Here is a 19,738-nt window from a genome sequence, read left to right on the forward strand (position 1 = left end):
TCAAGCCAAAATGGATTATCTAAAAAGGATCACCCCACTCCTCATTGGTGCCAATGACGTCACGTACCTGTGGAGGCAAACCTCTGACATCAAAACTAAAGTTATATTTTAGACTCCATGCGATCCTTGAAGAATCAAGATGTTTCCACCAAAGTAAAACACTGATCTGGAATGTAAGTATGGTATAATTTTTATGAAGGAATATAGGGGAATGTATGTGTGATGTACTATATATGCTCCTGCCCATCTTTAAGAAAAACAAAAACAAGCATCGTTCTTAATTGATTGAAATTTACTTAAAAATGCAATCAGAAAATATCCACATCAATAGCAGATTCTGCAAATAAATACTTTCACCCCTCACCAAATAAGAGAAGAGCAAAAATACCTTAATTTAAAAAAAAAAAAAATAATAATAATATTTTACAAAAATACTGATTGAAAATACCAGCAATTTATAGCATTGTCCCCAAGCAATCCAAAGGTTGTCAACGAATCAAAGCACCATTACTACGGAGTTATTCTACGGGAGCAGCGCAAGGCGCAGAGGAGATCTGGCAACCGTCGCACCCCCGCCATTCCTCCGGGGAGCCGCCTATTGCAGGAGCATGACGACGAGCCTCGCACCGAGAAGCCGCCCTGTGCTTCACGGGTCAGTCACTCCACTGTGCTTCAGGGCAGGTAAGAAGGGCTTTGAAATCGGAAACTCAGTATCCAGTTCGAGGACCGAACAAAGGATTTTACCCTCGCTCCCAGAACTGCTCGACAGCCCTACACCCTTAAAGCTTATTTCATCCAGTATCTCTATATACACAACCAATGCCGATAAATAGAGAAATCACAATTTACAGTGACCGTTCCTTCAATTCATAGTGTTCTGCATCTGCGACAGGGAATCTGTACCATTATTATACATTACAGGAGTCTTTAAAAGTCTTTTGCGGAAAGGGGGATCCTGCTTCTTAATAATACAGGGGATCGGACATAAGAGGAGCTGTGTTACAGCCATGCACTTGTTTGGTCCCCCCCCAAAAAAAAACAAACCTGAGGCTGCTTCCAATGAAAAAGGAAAAAAACCGTTCTCCTGTGAAGAGTTCATTGGGTCTTCATTGGAAGGAGTAATGAAGGGTAATCCCTGACAGCCGGGCTGGGTCCGTATACCGGGGGCCGGCATCTTCCAGCCCCTGACTTGCACTTTGGAATTTATCATTAAGGTCTTGTGTGTGAACACTTCCAGTCATACACATATAAGTGAGTTGGGAGATCAGCGTCTTTTTTTCTGCTTTGGTTAGACATCACCTTTTCTGCTCCCAAATTTCACTCATATTTAGGTCCAATTCTTTAAGACCCTTCAGAGCTTGGACGTTCCCAGTGTAAAAGGCGATATCTGCAGCCACCATTCTGAAAAGAAAAAAGCAATACACCAAAATAGCAGAAACATTTTATTATATGAACTTCTACTACCTACGTAGTCTAGAATTCCCGATACGTTAGAATCGGGCCACCATCTAGTTTCTTATAATCGCCCTTTATTCTGTGAGCAGAATACGGACACTGGTTATGGCAGCCTGTATTCTCCAACCACCAGCAAACCACGGCAGCCTGTCCTCCGCACTGAGCAAAGAAATCCTGCCAAAAGCTCATGCAAGTTGGGGTATTTTACAGTCAGAAAACTGCAATTGATAATTTTCTTGCATACTTCACTTTGAAAAATTGTAAAATTTTTGTGAATTGCAAAGTTGCGTGAACATTTTGAGACTTGGTGATTTGTACGCTAGTCAGCTCTGGCAAAATGTGCGCAGCGAGTCTGAAAAGGGAACCGGACCGCAGATACATGGTGCCGGGGATTGGGCAGCATGTATCAGGCACTGGCTGCACAAATTCAGCCATAGAAGTATAACTATGAAACGCTGCAGTGAGACGTAGGGGACCAAGCCACACGGAGACTTATTTAACAGCCAGGCCCTTCTCCGCACCCACTGCCTTGACGTGACAGGTCTGTGTGTATAGGGCGAGATCTGTCAATCCAGGGGAGCGGGTAGGAAGAAGTCACCGGCGACCTAGCTGTCCAACTTGTCTCCAGCGCCATCATTAAACTATGTTTTTCTCAGAAATGCAGCAGTGTTCCAGAGTTATACCTATATGGCTGAAATTGTGCAGCCAGTGTCTGTGGATCAGGGAGCAGATATCAGCCATAAGGTCCCCTTTAATGAATTGGGACCTATGAATGTAGCATTTATACATATATTACAGAGAGGATACTCACCCATGCTGTGGACCTCCGTCATTTGTGACATTTAGGTGACACAGCTGATTTTTTACGTGCCGCCTGCAGCTGGTATTTATTCGAAGGAACAGACTCTGCGTAAAAAAAAGAAGAAAATAATATCAGAACTCTGTTGAAACAGAAGAAACGGATGACAGCGCAAACGAAGGAACACAAAAGGCGATTTTTGATCTATCACTCTAATTTTTCTCATTAGAATCAGATAAGAATTGGAACAACCATTGTTGTATAAGGCTCTGTTCATAGGTCGCATTGTAACAAATTCCCTTCTACAGACAGCAGAAGCAGCATGATCGCATATGTAATGTGTATGTAACTCATTTGTCGTTATCCTTAAAAAAAAAATAATTTAAATGGCGCTGGCAGTATCTGCGCAGTAGCAGCTATCGGCGATCCGACAGCTGCTACAGTGCAGGCGGCGCCATCTTGCTAGAGAAAAAAATGTCCTCCTCGAGATGGCACCACCGGCGCCTGTGCAGTAGCAGCTATCAGATCACCGATAGATGCTACTGCGCACACGCTGCCAGCACCATTTTCAAACTGATGATTTTTTAGGTTACAAGGGTAACAATCAAAGAAATAAGTTACATACACATTATATATGCGATAATGCTGCAGCGCTGATGTCACTGACTGTATGTATGTATGTATGTGTGTGTGTGTGTGTGTGTGTGTGTGTGTGTGTGTGTGTGTGTGTGTGTGTGTGTGTATATATATATATATATATATATATATATATATATATATATATATATATATATATATATATATATATATATACATACATACATACAGCACAGACCAAAAGTTTGGACACACCTTCTCATTTAAAGATTTTTCTGTATTTTCATGACTATGAAAATTGTACATTCACACTGAAGGCATCAAAACTATGAATTAACACATGTGGAATTATATACTTAACAAAAAAGTGTGAAACAACTAAAATTATGTCTTATATTCTAGGTTCTTCAAAGTAGCCACCTTTTGCTTTGATGACTGCTTTGCACACTCTTGGCATTCTCTTGATGAGCTTCAAGAGGTAGTCACCGGGAATGGTTTTCACTTCACAGGTGTGACCTGTCAGGATTAATGTGTGGGATTTCTTGCCTTATAAATGGGGTTGGGACCATCAGTTGTGTTGTGCAGAAGTCTGGTGGATACACAGCTGATAGTCCTACTGAATAGACTGTTAGAATTTGTATTATGGCAAGAAAAAAGCAGCTAAGTAAAGAAAAACAAGTGGCCATCATTACTTTAAGAAATGAAGGTCAGTCAGTCCTACAAATTGGGAAAACTTTGAAAGTGTCCCCAAGTGCAGTGGCAAAAACCATCAAGCGCTACAAAGAAACTGGCTCTCATGAGGACCACCCCAGGAAAGGAAGACCAAGAGTCACCTCTGCTTCTGAGGATAAGTTTATCCGAGTCACCAGCCTCAGAAATCACAGGTTAACAGCAGCTCAGATTAGAGACCAGGTCAATGCCACACAGAGTTCTAGCAGCAGACACATCTCTACAACAACTGTTAAGAGGAGACTTTGTGCAGCAGGCCTTCATGGTAAAATAGCTGCTAGGAAACCACTGCTAAGGACAGGCAACAAGCAGAAGAGACTTGTTTGGGCTAAAGAACACAAGGAATGGACATTAGACCAGTGGAAATCTGTGCTTTGGTCTGATGAGTCCAAATTTGAGATCTTTGGTTCCAACCACCGTGTCTTTGTGCAACGCAGAAAAGGTGAATGGATGGACTCTACATGCCTGGTTCCCACCATGAAGCATGGAGGAGGAGGTGTGATGGTGTGGGGGTGCTTTGCTGGTGACACTGTTGGGGATTTATTCAAAATTGAAGGCATACTGAACCAGCATGGCTACCACAGCATCTTGCGGCGGCATGCTATTCCATCCGGTTTGCGTTTGTTGGACCATCATTTAATTTTTCAATAGGACAATGACCCCAAACACACCTCCAGGCTGTGTAAGGGCTATTTGACCAAGAAGGAGAGTGATGGGGTGCTACGGCAGATGACCTGGCCTCCACAGTCACCAGACCTGAACCCAATCGAGATGGTTTGGGGTGAGCTGGACCGCAGAGTGAAGGCAAAAGGGCCAACAAGTGCTAAGCATCTCTGGGAACTCCTTCAAGATTGTTGGAAGACCAGTCATGAAAATATCAGTCTTGAATATGTATGCATGTACGTCGCGCTTAGCACAGCCACGTAGTATACAGCCCAGCCACGTAGTATACAGCACAGCCACACAGTATACAGCACAGCCACACAGTATACAGCACAGCCACATGCATGTACGTCACGCTTAGAACAGCCACATAGCATACAGCACAACCACGTAGCATACAGCACAGCCACGTAGCATACAGCACAGCCACGTAGCATATAGCACAGCCACGTAGTATATAGCACAGCCACGTAGCATATAGCACAGCCACATAGTATATAGCAGCCACGTAGTATATAGCAGCCACGTAGTATATAGCAGCCACGTAGTATATAGCAGCCACGTAGTATATAGCACAGCCCACGTAATATATAGCACAGCCCACGTAATATATAGCACAGCCCACGTAATATAAAGCACAGCCCACGTAATATAAAGCACAGCCCACGTAATATAAAGCACAGCCCACGTAATATAAAGCACAGCCCACTTAATATATAGCACAGCCCATGCAGTATATAACATTGCCCACGTAGTATATAGCAGCCAGGCAGTATATAACACAGCCCACGCAGTACATAACATAGCCCACGCAGTATATAACACAGCCCACGTAGTATATAACACAGACCACGTAGTATATAGCACTGTCGGCACCATATCCCTGTTAAAAAAAATAAAAAATAGTTATATACTCACCCTCCGGTGTCCACCGAAGCTGTCCCGATGCGCGCGATGCTGCCGCTAGCTTCCGTTCCCAGTGATGCATTGCGAAATTACCCAGATGACTTAGCGGTCAGACCGCTAAGTCATCTAGGTAATTTCGCAATGCATCACTGGGAACGGAAACTGGCGGCAGCATCTCGCGCATCGGTGGATGGCGGAAGGTGAGAATAGCACAATTTTTTATTTTTTTAAATTATTTTTAACAATATATCTTTTTACTATTGATGCTGCATAGCCGACACGGGATTTCCGTGACAGACAAACAGACGGAAGTGACCGTTAGACGATTATATAGATAGATGAATATAATATTCATTATGTAAACTAGGGGGCAGGTCGGTGAGGGATCAGTGACCTGTCAGAAGCCATACTGATGAACACCTATTCAGAGCACCCAATGAAGACCCTCACAGGCCGCCCAGGAGCACGGGCATATCATTAACTGAAAACTACAAATAAAGATTAAGCAACAACCACAAATTTCATCAAACAAGGTATCATTGTAATCAGTATAATGGCAGGCTGGATGACAAGGGCTAATACAAGTCTATGGATCCATGAGATGCACAAGTAATTTCTTTTTCTTTTGCCATCCTGAAGAAAACACTAATAACACTCTGATCTAAAAACACTGATGACACCGATACTGTTTTTCCAGTACTGGTTTTATATGAATGGCTGAAGGGACAGAAGGAATGCAGAGTGCCTACAAAGCAGGACAGGTCACTATGTGAACGAAAAACACAGGCTCTACAGTTACCCAATGGTATAAAATATTTATGAAGATCATTTGGAGTTGACAAATGTTGCATTTAGGAATCGAAAGAACAATGAAAAATCCAATACCTAGCCTAAGAAAAAAAGCTATAGACTTGGAGAATATTACGGAGAGTATTACTAAAGGGGAGTATTTCCTAAACCAGATATGTGAGGAGCGGTATCGGGTCCATTTCCAGGACACAAAGTTAGAGTCCTGGTCTTTGTAACGAAAGCCATGATGCTATGACACATTGAAATGAACACTAAACTCCACAGACTTTTATAGGAGACCGATACTCATAAGAATTATGTACACCTATTACTGTCACCACAATATTGGAACGCTTGTCCGAAACCTCAACAGAAACCCCAAACATTAGTACCGTCAAAGCTTAATAGACATCAACATCATTATATATTACTCTAAGCCCCACAAAATGCATCTTTTTCCATGGTCACATCAAGTTTATTGATATATTTGGATAGCAAGACAGGTATTGAAACTTGTATAATGGAAAATCTATAGGTTTCTCTTTCAAAATTATTTTTATTAGGGGATTTTTACAATATAGGGGATAATGGGTTAGGAAGGTAATGAAGGGAAAGGAAGGAATCCAAACAAAGGAAAAGAGGAAAGGGGTTAGGGAGGAAGAGGAGAGAAGGAAAATGAAGGGAAATGAGGATCATATTAACAGAGTTGCACCACAACAATACATCAAGTGCAAAAACAACATAAAGTATAGATTAAAAAATATTCTGAAAAGTAATAAGACATCAAATAAAGAGGCTTTTCTTGCTTGGAGAAAAAATTACGTTCCAAGAGGACCATTTGGAATTATATTTAGGTAGAGAGTTACTCCTTAAAGCTAAGGACATTTCAAAGGAGTTATGAGAGATCATAATATCAATTATATCAGAGATAGAGGGAATATCCATCGATTTCCACTTTGATGCAATACAAGTTTTTATGACAGAAAAAATATGTAAAGAAACTTGTCTAATATCTATAGGTTTCTCTTCACGATTCTGAAAATCTTCATCTCTATTATCTTTCAGAGGTCGATACCAGCTTCAAAGAAGGGTTTATAGTTGGTAAGTGCTTGTAAAAACAAGAAACGTTCAAACTTCGTATTAATTACAACCCCCATCCTCTAATTATTCTATATTCACGTTACACATATTATATCCTTCTATATATTCTGCAGCTTATTGCAGAGCGGTCCGGCCACTCTGAGGATAGCCTGCACCAAGTAAGCTGGAGTCTGGGAAGCGGTGCTTATAAGTAATCAAATCTCTTTACAGCAGAGTTCTGCTTTGATTTATCGGGGCCTTTATTTCTGTTCACTGTCGGAAAGAAGCCAAGAAATTCTGTTGCGCTTTATCATAAAGCAAGTCTCATTTTAGGAATTAATTTTAAGCAATGTGATACTTTTTATTTTACTAATGGATGTTGGACACTTTGGGGGGAAAAAAACAAAACAAAAAAAAACCTACTTGCGTTTGTTCCTCAGGTAGAAGATCATAAATAGCTTCATGCATTTTTGCCATCTGCTTGCAGATATTTCTAAAACACATTGATGGAACAGGAGCTTTGACCTCATACTGCAAGAGAGAAACACGGAAAATTATTTTAGATGTAGCATCATGTTCGCCACTAGCAATCATCAGACGTGTGATCCTAGGGACCTGCAGCACTGTGGAGGAGCCGGTGACAACAATCATGCGAGTGACAGTAATAATTCTATGAACATAAGTAGTTGTGGCATACATCACATACTGATGGATTTATGACTACGCATATACTTCCTTTTTGGAAACTGCCAGGAAAACTAGAGGGATCATTTCCACAGGGCCCAAACGTCTGCCTTTAAAGGGGTTGTCCCAAAATTCAATATTAACAAATGGCATAAAGTAACTGGTTCCACTTTTGTTTTATGTTACGATTTACGCAATAAATGTATAGTTGTGGGTCTCATCAGTGGGACATACACCTATCCTGAGAACGAGACCATGGCAGTGGACAGATGGTTGGCATTCCCATTCATTTGTATGTGAAATCTGACCATCTCCCCACAGAATGCAGTGTATGATGGAAATCCTGTTTTCGAGCCAGAAGATGGTCCCATTGGTGGACTCACACCTTCCATACATTTATGGATATGTTATAAATGTACAAGATGGGAAAACTTCTTAAACAACTGTTTTCAGTTCCTATGTATTTCCCATAGTTAATATTCACAAGCAACACACTCTACAACTGCAGATGAATATAGGTTCATGGGACCGCCTAGCAAGCAGTGAAGGTGGCCAGTCAGCTTCTGCGGCCTCTTAAGCCGGCGCGGTCACCATTATTAGTACAGATAATATTGATACCACCAGCACTGCCCATTCCACACTCCTACATGGGGGATGTTAAAGGGTTCCCAGAGCTGTGGTAAGAAGACATCTCCCAGATGGGGATTTTTTTTTTTTTTCTATAATTTCCAGTACCTTGGATAGAAGTTTCTCAAATAAAGAATCCATTATGGACACCAGTTTGGCAGAAATCTCTGCTATGTGGTCACTGTAGTCCTGTTAAATAAGAAAGAGTAAAAAAAAATAATCTATATATGTTGCAAGTTAGTAAGATCCTACGCCAAGTTTTCAGCTCAAGTTGTACAAAAATCACAATACATAGTGATTTTTTTTTCCTTTGGGATGTGTGTCTTGTTCCCTTTTCTTTTGTGAACTGGCTCTTCCAGATGTGGTGCTTTGTTCAGCTCTCTGAAAACTCAGATGTGTCCCCACTTGTCTCCCTCTCCCCTCTCACAGCACACAGTCTCAGAAAAAGACCAAGACAAACTGCAGCTGCATCCCCCTCCTTCGTGTCTACTATTTACCATATTGCTCTAAAGAAAGGGTGGGCAATTAATTTTCCCAAGGCGCTACAAGAGACACCATGACTGTTGTGGAGTGCTGAAATTCAGTTTCCTCAATATTAATAATTATTTTACAATAATATTAATTGTATCACAGTATGAGCCGTCACATAGCCCAAGATACAGTATGAGACCTGACATAGCCCCCTATATACAGTGTGAGCCCTCACATAGCCCCATATACACAGTATGAGCCCTCATATAGCCCCCTATATACAGGCACACATTCCATACACATCCGTTTCCACTATCTCGGGTGCACTGACTCTGAACAGCAGATGCGATGTAGTGATGCCACTGAATCCGCTCAGTCGCACACGCTGATTGGTGGCAAAAAGTCGCCGTCGGCTCCATCCTCCACCAATGTATTCAATATTATCTGCATCCTGAGAATGCAGATAGTGATATCAGCAAGAGGGAAGTGGAGGGCATGATGCGGCCTGTGGGCTACTGTTTCCAGCCCTTCGGCTGTCTTGGTCCATGGGCCAGACTGGAACAGTCAGAAGCCCAGATGTAACCCGCGGGCCGCACTGTACTCAGACTTCACCCAGATTTGCTCTAGAGAGATTTTTTTTTTGATAAATCAGAAATTTCTAAAAAAAACCTTCTGGCAAATAGGGAAGAGGGACACAATTTTTGGGCCCTTTACCAAGCAATAATTACCTTAGTGATGTGGTCAAATTGGCGAAGCATGCTGTAGTGCTTTGGTTGCATTCGAGTCTCAAAATGTGCCCTTATAACCGGAATGTAATGTACAATGAGCTGCAGGCACCGGGAGGACAATGCTGGAAAACAACCATTATCAGCATTAAAACATCATTGCAGTTATCAATATCTATGCACAGTCTATACAAAAAATAAGGTGAAATATATGATCATTATATACCAATAGATTCTTAAAACTCCAAAGGCTGAAAAGACTTGGCCACAGTAAGGACATCCTTTAATGAAAATCTGTCACTTGCCATAAATCTGTCATTTTCAACATTTTATAAATGCCGCTGTTCTCCTAAATGTGGCCTTGTTTTTTTAGTTCCTACTCCTCTCCATTCCTGAGATACAGCCCCCTCTTCCTTGTATGTACAGCCAAGAAGGTGTGGTCCTCATGAAAACACCCAGAGAAGAGTTGAGGACCACACCCCTTTGGATAACATGACTAGAGTTACATACACAGATGAGGGGCCTGTATCTCAGAAATTGAGATGAGCAGGACCACAAGAAAACCACCTACAGATTCAGGAAGACAGTGGCATTTAGAGAAGTTAAAGGTATAGGGTGCATAATCAAGACCCACAAAGATCTCCAACGTGACATGAACAGATTCCAACTTGGTTCATTTCTCCTCTACGTAAATAAAAGCTACAATTTTAAGAGTTTTTCCATGACTTTACACAACTTATGTTTTAAAATAAAGAAGTTGCTATTACTTTCCTGTAAAGCCCCCGCTGCTCTAATAGTCCTCATGTGTTATACATTATTCATATGACCACTGCTGCCAATCACTGGTCTCAGCAGTACCATCTATGGCACATGACGCAAGTGATTGACGGTAGTGGTCATGTGAATGATGGTTGAGGGGTCAAAATTGCAACAATGACACGGACAACAAGAATTAAAGTGCTTCTTTATTTTAGAACATTTTTTAGTCTTGTAAAACACCACCAAATCGGTAAAATCCATGAAAATTTACTGGTTCTGGGTAACATGCCAAATTATTCTAATCAAGACACTACAGAAAGTGTCAGTTATAAATGTATACTTTAGCCCTAAAGATAATGCAGCAGGTTAATCAGCAGTACATACATAAGCAAGTTTGTTGTATTTATAGAAGGGACACAAATGAAAATTACCAAGATTTTTTGTGGTTATTGTCTTCAATCCAACAACTTGAAGAGCCCCGGCTCCCAGAACCAGCTGACAACTACGCGAGTTGAAGTACTAGGCAAAAAAATAAAGACCATCAGCTCAACTGTCATCATAGTAGATCTCCGCAAAGTCTTTATTCTCATCACAAATTATCAATTACATTTGAGGCCTTGAGGACTCTATAGATAAAATGACACACACATAAAAAACCTAAAAAAGTTGACGCAGGAGGGAACTAAGCTGGGACTGGTGGAGACTACGGAGATGGAAAAAAAGTCCAAAATAGAGATCCAGCCCATGTAAAAACACATCCATCTTTATTACAAAATGTGTAAGAAAAATAAATGGCAACAAAAAGATGTCAACCTTGCATAAAATGAAAAAAAAAAAGAAAAAGAAAAGAAAGAGTCCTTTTTAGTCCATGATCATTGACATGTTTTGAGGCAAACTGTAAATTATATTATACATAAACACAAATACACTCACTGGCCACTTTATTAGGTACACCTGTCCAACTTCTTGTTAACACTTAATTTCTAATCAGCCAATCACATGGCGGCAACTCAGTGCATTTAGGCATGTAGACATGGTCAAGACAATGTCCTGCAGTTCAAACCGAGCATCAGTATGGGGAAGAAAGGTGATTTGAGTGCCTTTGAACGTGGCATGGTTGTTGGTGCCAGAAGGGCTGGTCTGAGTATTTCAGAAACTGCTGATCTACTGGGATTTTCACGCACAACCATCTCTAGGGTTTACAGAGAATGGTCCGAAAAAGAAAAAAAATCCAGTGAGCGGCAGTTCTGTGGGCGGAAATGCCTTGTTGATGCCAGAGGTCAGAGGAGAATGGGCAGACTGGTTCGAGCTGATAGAAAGGCAACAGTGACTCAAATCGCCACCCGTTACAACCAAGGTAGGCCTAAGAGCATCTCTGAACGCACAGTGCGTCGAACTTTGAGGCAGATGGGCTACAGCAGCAGAAGACCACACCGGGTACCACTCCTTTCAGCTAAGAACAGGAAACTGAGGCTACAATTTGTACAAGCTCATCGAAATTGGACAGTAGAAGATTGGAAAAACGTTGCTTGGTCTGATGAGTCTCGATTTCTGCTGCGACATTCGGATGGTAGGGTCAGAATTTGGCGTAAACAACATGAAAGCATGGATCCATCCTGCCTTGTATGGAGCATCTTTGGGATGTGCAGCCGACAAATCTGCGGCAACTGTGTGATGCCATCATGTCAATATGGACCAAAATCTCTGAGGAATGCTTCCAGCACCTTGTTGAATCTATGCCACGAAGAATTGAGGCAGTTCTGAAGGCAAAAGGGGTCCAACCCGTTACTAGCATGGTGTACCTAATAAAGTGGCCGGTGAGTGTATATTCTGTATATAAATATATATATATACAGTGCCTACAAGTAGTATTCAACCCCCTGCAGATCTAGCGGGTTTACACATTTGGAATTAACTTGGCATTGTGACATTTGGGCTGTAGATCAGCCTTGAAGTGTGAAATGCACTGCAGCAAAAAAGAATGTTATTTCTTTGTTTATTTTTTTTTTAAATTGGGAAAAGTATTTTCAGAGGGTCATTTATTATTCAACCCCTCAACCCACCAGAATTCTGTTTGGTTCCCCTAAAGTATTAAGAAGTAGTTCAGGCACAAATAACAATGAGCTTCACATGTTTGGATTAATTATCTCTTTTTCCAGCCTTTTCTGACTATTTAAGACCCTCCCCAAACTTGTGAACAGCACTCAAACATGGTCAACATGGGAAAGACAAAGGAGCATTCCAAGGCCAACAGAGACAAGATCGTGGAGGGTCATAAGGCTGGCAAGGGGTACAAAACCCTTTCCAAGGAGTTGGGCCTACCTGTCTCCACTGTTGGGAGCATCATCCGGAAGTGGAAGGCTTATGGAACTACTGTTAGCCTTCCACGGCCTGGACAGCCTTTGAAAGTTTCCTCCCGTGCCGAGGCCAGGCTTGTCTGAAGAGTCAAGGCTAACCCAAGGACAACAAGGAAGGAGCTCCGGGAAGATCTCATGGCAGTGGGGACATTGGTTTCAGTAAATACCGTAAGTAACGTACTCCACCGCAATGGTCTCCGTTCCAGACGAGCCCGTAAGGTACCTTTACTTTCAAAGCGTCATGTCAAGGCTCATCTACAGTTTGCTCATGATTACTTGGAGGACTCTGAGACTGACTGGTTCAAGGTTCTCTGGTCTGATGAGACCAAGATCGAGATCTTTGGTGCCAACCACACACGTGACATTTGGAGACTGGATGGCACTGCATACGACCCCAAGAATACCATCCCTACAGTCAAGCATGGTGGTGGCAGCATCATGCTGTGGGGCTGTTTCTCAGCCAAGGGGCCTGGCCATCTGGTCCGCATCCATGGGAAGATGGATAGCACGGCCTACCTGGAGATTTTGGCCAAGAACCTCCGCTCCTCCATCAAGGATCTTAAGATGGGTCGTCACTTCATCTTCCAACAAGACAACGACCCAAAGCACACAGCCAAGAAAACAAAGGCCTGGTTCAAGAGGCAAAAAATCAAGGTGTTGCAGTGGCCTAGTCAGTCTCCTGACCTTAACACAATTGAAAACTTGTGGAAGGAGCTCAAGATTAAAGTCCACATAAGACACCCAAAGAACCTAGATAACTTGGAGAAGATCTGCATGGAGGTGTGGGCCAAGATAACTCCAGAGACCTGTGCCGGCCTGATCAGGTCTTTTAAAAGACGATTATTAGCTGTAATTGCAAACAAAGGTTATTCCACAAAATATTAAACCTAGGGGTTGAATAATAATTGACCCACACTTTTATGTTTAAAATTTATAAAAATTTAACTGAGCAACAAAACTTTTTGGTTTGTAAGATTTATGCATCTGTTGATAAATTCTGCTCTTGTTTGAAGTTTGAAGGCTCTAACTTATTTGCATCTTATTAAACCTGCTAAATCTGCAGGGGGTTGAATACTACTTGTAGGCACTGTATATATATATATATATATATATATATATATATATACACACACACACATACACAGGCATACAGTATATATTGTGTATACACACACATGACTGGGAGGCTGAAGCTTTAAAGGCTTACTAGAAGGGAAGTGATAAGTCTATAGATGTTAATTGGACCTTCATATATACAAATATACGGAGTTCACAACACTCCATGGCTCGCTCTCAAATCCTTAATAAGCAACAAGTAAATTTCAGAAAGTAAAACAGGTTGATTTAAAATTACAATAATAAAAGTGTATATCTTTGAAGTTTTACTAAAAGTTAAACACAGATGCTAAAAACACAGATGGACTGAAATGATCACCTTCAGTAGCTCAGACAGACGGGTGAGCATGTCTGTGGTGATAGAAGGGATGTCGTCCACACAGCTGCAATACTCCAGAATTATTCTGATTAAAATCAGAACAGTGCTGAAAAAAATACAGAAATATATGAATATTTGGGGAGAATATCACAAAGAGCCAAATCTGATACATGTGAATGGAAGAAGCCGCATACCCAACCACAGCGTACTTCTGTCCGTCAACGGTAAGAAAGTCAAAGGGCTTCCGTTCTTCTACAACTGAAAATGAAATGAAGAATAAAAATTAGTTCCTTTTTTCTACACTATAAAATAAAATTAACTCCATGGGAAAAAGGAGGCTTGGGGTCTATATGGACTCTGCTGAGTGGGCTTCCATGCTGACACGTTCTGATAGCACTCCATGCTCGGTATAACCGAGCGCAACCAGACTCTGTGACAAATAGACGTAGAACTAAGCACCTGAACTACCAATGAAACCATTACTTAAAAAGAAGGGTAGAACATAACTGGGGAGAGAATCTGGACTGAACTGACATTATTTCTGGGCGGTAAGGAAATTGGAGAGATTATTCTATTTATGAGTATGAAAACAATTTGTGCTTTTTACTATAATTTGTGCGCTGCGGTTACTGTCACTATACAGCACAGGAGCTTTCAGAAAGGAGTGGCAATGTCAGCCGCGCACAGCAGTAGAGTAGGAGGACAGGTGCCTGCGGCCGGGGGAGACCTGTAATTAGGAGGTCACGTGCTATCGGCAGCAGGTCCATCCAGTTTAGAGACTAAATAATGCAGCAAAAGGGGAGAAAAGACACTGAAATACATGCAATGAAGGATCACAGTAAGTTCATTTTTGCTTAGCCAGTCTTTGTGCAGACTGATTGTGGGATAAGCCCACCGGGACTGTCCCCAACTGCTACTTTATTAGTATAAGAGCTGATTTCTTTAGTCCAACAATGCATTTTATGCACCATAATGGACTATTAATCCTTCAGACTAGCATAGGCTAATGAGTCAGGACTAATCCTAGGAGGTGTCTCTTCCAATGGCCTAGTCCTGCCTCAGACCTCCTAGTCAGGCCTTCCTGGGCTTGGTTGACAGACTGCATAACTGTCCTACTGTTTGGAGCCTGTCACTCATGCCCATTGGAGGTGCGACTAGAAGAACCAAGGCAGGACTAGTCTATTCCCCCTCCAGATTAGTATTGCCTTATTAAACATGTGAGACTCCATAGGATAAAAGTTAATTCTTCCAGCTTTGCAAAGTTAGTAGTGCACATAAAACACCTTTTAGAATAAAGAAATTGGCATCCATACCTTTTAAGCAGCTGTTGGAGACAGTCAGAAAACCTGCCAAGTTCCCTTTAAACAGAGCTCTGCCAAAAATGATAATAATGCATTTAAATACTTACCCATCGCCCTATTTTCCGCTTTCCAGCGCTGCTGCAGTCTACTTCTGGCCCACACGACTGGTCACTGCGTAGGGAAGTGCTTATTTTCCAATGTAAGTTTATAAGAACCAAAACGAAGCTCCATAGACTTACATGAGAAAGCGACTTCTGCTCCACACAAACTCCAGTGTGAGCCGACTGGTCTGATTTCAGATCACGTGGGACTGAAGAGCAGCGGAGCTGCGCTGGAAACTGGAGAAGACGCGATCGGTAAATATTTTTTAATACAACTACACCATATAACATACATAGGTAAGAAGGATGAGAGATTGTTGTTTTGCTGACACATCTTCTTTAATCTGCGAAGAACTTTGGATTCATTCAGATTAAAGAAAAGTTGCACAACAGCACTACATCCAGCTTTTACAGTGACTTATTTACCATGATATTGTTCTGCATGACTGACATAAATATGAGAAACAAAACGTTAATTACTAGTCTCAGTGAAGTAATCTATGCCCCGCCGCAGGAGCTTACACAAATATTACCGGGGGCTCGGAGCTTGCTGCATGCAGATTGTATGGCACAAGCTAAATTATTAAATACCAACTCACATCCAGACTTCCTCTCAGGTAACATTATTTTGCCATCTGTTATGGAATCAACCAAGTCCTGAAATTCGGCAGGGACATCGGCCTGTTTCCAGCGCTCATTATCCAGCAGAAGGCTAAGGAGAAGAGAATACACTTTAGGAAATATTGAATATTATCTGGTTGATCATGGCTGGCATATGCGGCATACTCTCTATTAGCAAAGCAAGAAAAATGTCATTTTTTTGTGGATACATCAGGTTGAGATGAAACAACAAACCAGGTTGAGAATGACAGTAAATGGCTCAATTCATAGAATGCTCCACAACGTACCGTATATCTTGGAGGTATACATGCGGAGTATTTTCCAAGGTAACCCTCCAAAGTACGCCAATGAATAGCCATCCACTGACATATGTCGGCCATTAGCCTTAAAAAAAAAGTATGCTTACACCCCCTTAACCCCTTCATGACCCCCGGAGCTTTTTTCGTTTTTGCGTTTTTGTTTTTTGCTCCCCTCCTTCCCAGAGCCATAACTTTTTAATTTTTCCGTCAATATGGCCATATGAGGGCTTATTTTTTGCGGGACAAGTTCTACTTTTGAACGACATCATTGGTTTTCGTGTACTAGAAAACGGGAAAAAAATTCCAAGTGCAGTGAAATTGCAAAAAGTGTAATCCCACACTTGTTTTTTGTTTGTTTTTTCTGCTAGATTCACTAAATGCTAAAACTGACCTGCCATTGTGATTCTCCAGGTCATTACGAGTTCATGGACACCAAACATGTCTAGGTTCTTTTTTATCTAAGTGGTAAAAAAAAAATTCCAAACTTTGCTTAAAAAAATTGCGCAATTTTTCGTTACTCGTAGCATCTCCATTTTTCATGATCTCAGGTTGGGTGGGTGCTGAGCTGACGTTTTTCATTATACCATTTTGGTGCAGATATGTTCTTTTGATCGCCCGTTATTGCATTTTAATGCAATGTCGCAGCGACCAAAAACTAGGAGTTAGACATACCGGTAACGGTATTTCCAGGAGTCCATTATGACAGCACCACAAGGAGGTTGCTCTTCATATCCTTGATAGGGACAGGAACACAGAAGAGGTTAAATAGCCCCTCCCCACCTCCACCCTTCAGTGATTTTACAAAGTACCACACCAGGATGGATACAACGCAATTTTATTGAACTTCCTCTCTATACATGTTTATATCACACATCAGACAGGAGTTCAAGGGAGGGTAAATAATGGGTGCTGTCATAATGGACTCCTGGAAATACCGTTACCGGTATGTCTAACTCCTAGTTTCCAGGTCGTCCCTTATGACAGCACCACAAGGAGAAATACCAAATAACTCCTACTTAGGGCGGGATTACAGCTTGGAGGACCTTCCTCCCAAAGCCGGTCTGTTGTTTTGACAGAACGTCTAGTTTGTAATGTCTACAAAAGGTATTTGAACTAGACCAAGTTGCCGCCCGGCAAATTTGGTCCATGGATGCACCCGCACTCTCTGCCCATGAAGCAGATATTGCTCTCAGAGAGTGGGCTTTTAGATGTTCTGGAGGGGATTCACCGGCTGAAGTATACGCAGCGCAAATAGTAGATTTAATCCATCTAGCTAGAGTCGCTTTTGAGGCTTTTTTGCCTCTATTTTTCCCCGACATCTGTATAAAGAGATTTGGATCAATTCTCCAGCCGTCTGTAAGTTTCAAATACTGCAAAACTGTTCTCTTAACATCCAGGGAATGGAGAGAACGTTCTTTTTCGTTCTTAAAGTTCTGACAGAACGTAGGCAAAATTGGTCGAGTTGTCTGAGAAGACTCGGATATGGTGTCCCTGCACTTCGTGTTGGCACCCCTTTAGTGCTTTCCAGACCGCTCTGAGTTCCCTGTAATTGGAGGAACTGTTGCGTATCGATGGTGGCCATGTCCCCTGAAGGTATCGTCCTTCTATGTGGGCTCCCCAGCCCTTTGAGCTTGCATCGGTCGTTATGTTTACGCATGGAGATATATTCCATGGTTTTCCTCTTTTGAGGTTTTTTATATCGATCCACCATGAGAGGGACTGCTTTACTTCGCTGGATAACCGCATCCTGTTGTCTAAGGAGTCTTCCTTTCCATTCCATACCGAAAGAATTTCCTTTTGGAGCATTCTGGAGCGAAACTGACTCCACTGTACGCTGGGAATGCACGAGGTCATCAGTCCTAGGATCCTCATGGCTTTCCTGATGGAAATGTATTTCCGTTTTTTTATCGTTTGAAATTCTTTTTTGATTGACCGTTGTTTTTGGTCTGGTAGGAAGGAGTATTCCAGCTCGGAATTTAGAAGTACACCCAGGAATATTTTTTGTGTCTCTGGTTCGAGACTCGACTTTTTTAAATTTATTACCCACCCCAGATGTTTCAGGAGTGACATGGTAACTCTTAAGGATTCTTCCATCTGTTGGGATGAATTTGCTACCAGCAACAGATCGTCCAGGTAGGGTGTAATGAGAATTTCTTTTTCCCTCAAGTGGGCCATGATCTCTGTCATGAGCTTTGTAAATATTCTTGGGGCAGAGGAGAGACCGAAAGTAGACATTGAAACTGGAAATGCAGAATCCCCTTGCGACTTCTTATTGCAAATCTGAGGAATTTTTGATGTGATGGGTGGATGGGAACGTGATAGTACGCATGTTTGAGGTCTAGCGTGCACATTACCGAATTCTTTTTTATTAACGGTACGATTGACTTGAGAGATTCCATCTTGAAGCGTTTGTACGCCACCCATTTGTTTAACCCCTTCATGACCCAGCCTATTTTGGCCTTAATGACCTTGCCGTTTTTTGCAATTCTGACCAGTGTCCCTTTATGAGGTAATAACTCAGGAACGCTTCAACGGATCCTAGCGATTCTGAGATTGTTTTTTCGTGACATATTGGGCTTCATGTTAGTGGTAAATTTAGGTCGATAATTTCTGAGTTTATTTGTGAAAAAAACGGAAATTTGGCGAAAATTTTGAAAATTTCGCAATTTTCACATTTTGAATTTTTATTCTGTTAAACCAGAGAGTTATGTGACACAAGATAGTTAATAAATAACGTTTCCCACATGTCTACTTTACATCAGCACAATTTTGGAAACACATTTTTTTTTTGCTAGGAAGTTATAAGGGTTAAAATTTGACCAGTGATTTCTCATTTTTACAACAAAATTTACAAAACCATTTTTTTTAGGGACCACCTCACATTTGAAGTCATTTTGAGGTTTCTATATGGCTGAAAATACCCAAAAGTGACACCATTCTAAAAACTGCACCCCTCAAGGTGCTCAAAACCACATTCTAGAAGTTTATTAACCCTTCAGGTGTTTCACAGCAGCAGAAGCAACATGGAAGTAAAAAATGAACATTTAACTTTTTAGTCACAAAAATGATCTTTTAGCAACAATTTTTTTATTTTCCCAAGGGTAAAAGGAGAAACTGGACCACGGACGTTGTTGTCCAATTTGTCCTGAGTACGCTGATACCTCATATGTGGGGGTAAACCACTGTTTGGGCGCACGGCAGGGCTCGGAAGGGAAGGAGCGCCATATGACTTTTTCAATGAAAAATTGGCTCCAATCTTTAGCGGACACCATGTCGCGTTTGGAGAGCCCCCGTGTGCCTAAACATTGGAGCTCCCCCACAAGTGACCCCATTTTGGAAA

The 19,738-nt window shown here is 41.6% G+C and overlaps 1 protein-coding gene across 2 annotated transcripts in view; it reads right to left on the reverse strand.

Annotated features, from left to right (window-relative positions):
- Positions 1-274: 274 nt before the first annotated feature.
- The window catches only part of VPS54 (VPS54 subunit of GARP complex), an 85,653-nt gene continuing 66,189 nt past the window's right edge, over positions 275-19,738 (reverse strand). For both annotated transcript variants that reach the window (XM_077282506.1, XM_077282507.1), the window contains exons 15-23: positions 16,078-16,190; positions 14,271-14,334; positions 14,077-14,182; positions 10,716-10,803; positions 9,529-9,650; positions 8,438-8,518; positions 7,442-7,549; positions 2,267-2,361; positions 275-1,401 (exon numbers count right to left, since the gene is read on the reverse strand). In XM_077282506.1, the coding sequence (XP_077138621.1) occupies positions 1,296-1,401; positions 2,267-2,361; positions 7,442-7,549; positions 8,438-8,518; positions 9,529-9,650; positions 10,716-10,803; positions 14,077-14,182; positions 14,271-14,334; positions 16,078-16,190 (883 nt within the window). In that variant the 3' untranslated portion in view covers positions 275-1,295. The remainder of the gene's footprint in view (positions 1,402-2,266; positions 2,362-7,441; positions 7,550-8,437; positions 8,519-9,528; positions 9,651-10,715; positions 10,804-14,076; positions 14,183-14,270; positions 14,335-16,077; positions 16,191-19,738) is intronic.

Source organism: Ranitomeya variabilis, chromosome 2, assembly GCF_051348905.1.
Source record: "Ranitomeya variabilis isolate aRanVar5 chromosome 2, aRanVar5.hap1, whole genome shotgun sequence".
NCBI classification, from domain to species: Eukaryota; Metazoa; Chordata; class Amphibia; order Anura; family Dendrobatidae; genus Ranitomeya; species Ranitomeya variabilis.